The sequence below is a fragment of the Triticum dicoccoides genome, chromosome 6A, assembly GCF_002162155.2.
Source record: "Triticum dicoccoides isolate Atlit2015 ecotype Zavitan chromosome 6A, WEW_v2.0, whole genome shotgun sequence".
NCBI classification, from domain to species: Eukaryota; Viridiplantae; Streptophyta; class Magnoliopsida; order Poales; family Poaceae; genus Triticum; species Triticum dicoccoides.
Window position 1 is genome coordinate 69,475,468 of NC_041390.1, and position 3,185 is coordinate 69,478,652.

The 3,185-nt window shown below is 55.8% G+C and overlaps 1 protein-coding gene across 1 annotated transcript; it reads right to left on the minus strand.

Moving 5' to 3' along the window:
* Positions 1-961: 961 nt before the first annotated feature.
* On the minus strand, positions 962-2,918 carry LOC119318805 (tryptamine 5-hydroxylase-like). The gene is made up of 2 exons (XM_037593387.1): positions 1,960-2,918; positions 962-1,769 (listed from the first exon to the last, which is right to left on the minus strand). Exons 1-2 carry the CDS (start codon positions 2,866-2,868, stop codon positions 1,113-1,115), a joined length of 1,566 nt encoding a protein of 521 aa, XP_037449284.1. The 5' UTR covers positions 2,869-2,918; the 3' UTR covers positions 962-1,112.
* Positions 2,919-3,185: the final 267 nt, after the last annotated feature.

Genomic DNA, 3,185 nt, shown 5'->3' on the forward strand with positions numbered 1-3,185 from the left:
CAACTTCAGAGAAAAAAATATTTTTTGTCAAAATATTGTGAATAGTGTCTTGTATATAGCAATAATTTGTGTTTTCCACCTCCGAAGTCAACCCCGGGTTTTTATTGGTGAAAACTTACATACTAGTGCAAAAAAATTCAAGTTTATTAAAAAACTTCTGAATTTTTTGACCTTTTTTGTATTATTAATTATTATTTTCCATTTCCTAGGTGTATATACACCCAGAAACCAAAAGTCCGCGCCCGGTATGTGATGGAGTATACTACAACCTCTGATGTTTTCTTGTTTTGTTTGGGGCATAAAAAACGTCTTACATTTTTTCACGGAAGGAGTACATCACATGTGCCAGGACTATAATTTTGTTTGGTACATTAATTTGAACGCATGCCTGTCTTCAACCCTGATAGATCATCATAGGAGAACCAAGATGACGTCTCTATGCTTGCCAAATTGCACGGGAAAAGTCCAGTGTCCAGATAATGACAAGAAGTCGTGTCAAGTTATTTTCTTAGCTGATTGTGATCGGGTTAGAAAAGATAGGGAGGAAGTGAGCGAAGTCACGGTTCACGAACGACCATCGGTGAAAGAGTGAAAGTGACTGCAAAATATTGCAATTTTTTTAAAGAATTACCGGAACAAAATTACAAACATACACGTCTCTTACCACAGCAAGTTAGGCACCAACACGTGTTTTTTACCTATTCTCTCTCTTCCTTGCTTTTTTCACCTAGCTACTTATTCTTTTTTTTTAAGCATCAGTACAGACACAAGCGCTCATATACACGCGCATACACTCACCCCTATGAATGCACACACGCACACCCTACCCCTATGAGCATCTCCGAGAGACTGAGCCGGCATATCATCTTGAGATTTACGAAGTCACCGTAGACGCCTCGTCGTCGACGGGAACGTCTCCTCCCACTGAAAGCGTATCGCCGGAAATCCCGAAATAAATCCAGAAATAATGCGAGCACCAGGATTTAAACCCTGATAGGTTGGGGATACCACTGTTCACCTAACCAACTCTACCACAGGTTGATTCGCACCTACTCTCTTATTTGCATTGTTTGAAGAAGAGACTTTTTTTTTACTACTAAGCAAAAAATAATTTAAACCTCGTTGAGTTCCTCCCCGTTGAACTGGTACACGTCGCTCTTGCTGACGGCGACGAAGAGCGGCTCCTTCTTCCTGGTGGCCAGCCCGAAGGTCTCCTCCACGCTCACGTCCTCGGCGCGCACGCCGGCGGGCAGCGCCCACTCGAAGTGGTACAGCAGGCTGGCCAGCGAGACCTGCACGGTGGCCAGCGCGAACGTGTACCCGGGGCACCCCCTCCGCCCGCCGCCGAACGGCAGCAGCTTGTAGTCCGGGTCCTTGAGGTCGATCTCGCCGCCGGCGCCGGCCACCTCGAACCGCTCCGGCGAGTACTCCAGCGGGTCCTCCCAGATCTCCGGGTCCCGGCCCATGGCGAAGGTGTTGATGAAGACGCGGGTCTTGGCCGGGATGTCGTAGCCGCCCAGCGTGCACGCGGCCACGGTCTCCCGCGGCACCAGCAGCGGCACCGCCGGGTGCAGCCGGAACGTCTCCTTGATGATGGCGCGCATGTAGTGGAGCTCCGCCAGGTCCGACTCCTCCACCCGGCCCTTGCCGCCCACCACCCGCCGGACCTCCTCCTGCGCCTTTTGCAGGATGCGCGGGTGGCGCACCAGCTCCGTCATCACCCACTCCAGCGTCGCAAACGTCGTGTCCGTGCCGGCGACGAACATGTCCTGGAAGGAAACCACGCCATAGTGAATAATATTGGTGAGCAGATCAGAACCAACGACAAATTGTCAAGACTCGAACACGAAAAATATTGGAGCTACAAAGATGATTCCTTAATCGTTAGTGCATGTCTCTATCCATAGCTGCCCTATCATATTTTTCTCCTGGCGATCGAGAAAGAATGAGTGGCCTTACCAGGACGAGGGCTTTGAGGTTGTCGTCGGTGAGCGGGACCTCGAGGTCGGGCGACTTCTGGACGCGGAGGAGCACGTCGACGAAGTCCTCGTCGCGGTCGCCGGGGAGGCGCTGGTGCTTGCCGCTCACGTGCTCCTCGACGATGTCGTCGCAGACCTCGCGGAGGTCCGCGAGGCAGCTCTTCAGCCGAAGGCGGAGGCCCGTGACGGTGCTCGCGAAGGGCTCGAGCTCAGGGAAGAAGTCCCCGATGGTGAACCCGGCGAAGAGGTCCTGGGCCTCGGCGAGCACCGCGGCGAGCTTGTCGTCCTTGCCGTGCGGGAAGCGGCGGCCGAAGGCCACGCGGCAGAGCACGTCGTTGGCGAGGTTGAGGAAGCACTCGCTGAGGTCAACGGGCGTCCCCGGCGCGGTGTTCTTGGTGAGGTGCGCGAGCAGGCGGCGCAGCTCCTTGCCCCGGAAGCTGCCGTAGGTGGCGACGCGGCGCGCCGAGAGGAGCTCGGAGACGACCACCCGCCGCGCCATGCGGTGGTACGGCCCGGCCGGTGCGAAGGTCACGTCGGAGCACCCGAACGAGAGGAACTGGCCGGAGAGGAGGTGGGGGCGGGACGCCATGGCGGCGTCGTTGGAGGTGAGCGCGGCGCGGGCCAGGTCGGGCTTGGAGATCACCACGGCCGGGACGCTGCCGAGCCGGAGCCGGAGCAGCGGGGCGCGCATGGTCTTGGCCAGCTCCGCCAGCGCGTGGTGGGGCATGTCCGTCAGCAGGTGGAGGTGGCCGATCACGGGCCACCCGGGCGGCGCCGGCGGGAGCCGCTGCCTCGGCGACCGGCTCCGCGTCGTGCGGTAGACGTACGCGGCCGAGAGGACGAAGAGGGCGATGGACACGTAGGAGACAAGGTTGAGCTCCATCTCCATGATGCGATTAGATTATCTCCTTGTTGCCTCTCTCTGCTAGGTAGAGGGCTTGAGATATGGAATGGTTTATGGTTATGTGTGTGTGTATGTGGTGCTTTTTATAGTGCCACCAGCGTGATCTGACCGGATGCTGGCAACAAAAAGCATCTAACCATGAAACTTTGCGTTTGCGTCGTCGGAACGGGCCATACAACCCACGTTTCCGCGTTCCGTCGGGACGGTAGCCCCCACCGACAAGCGGCCCGACGATCGTCACCTTCTACGTTCATATATCATGCAGAATTTGGCCATCTCCTGGTTGTTGCTCTTTGTATCTG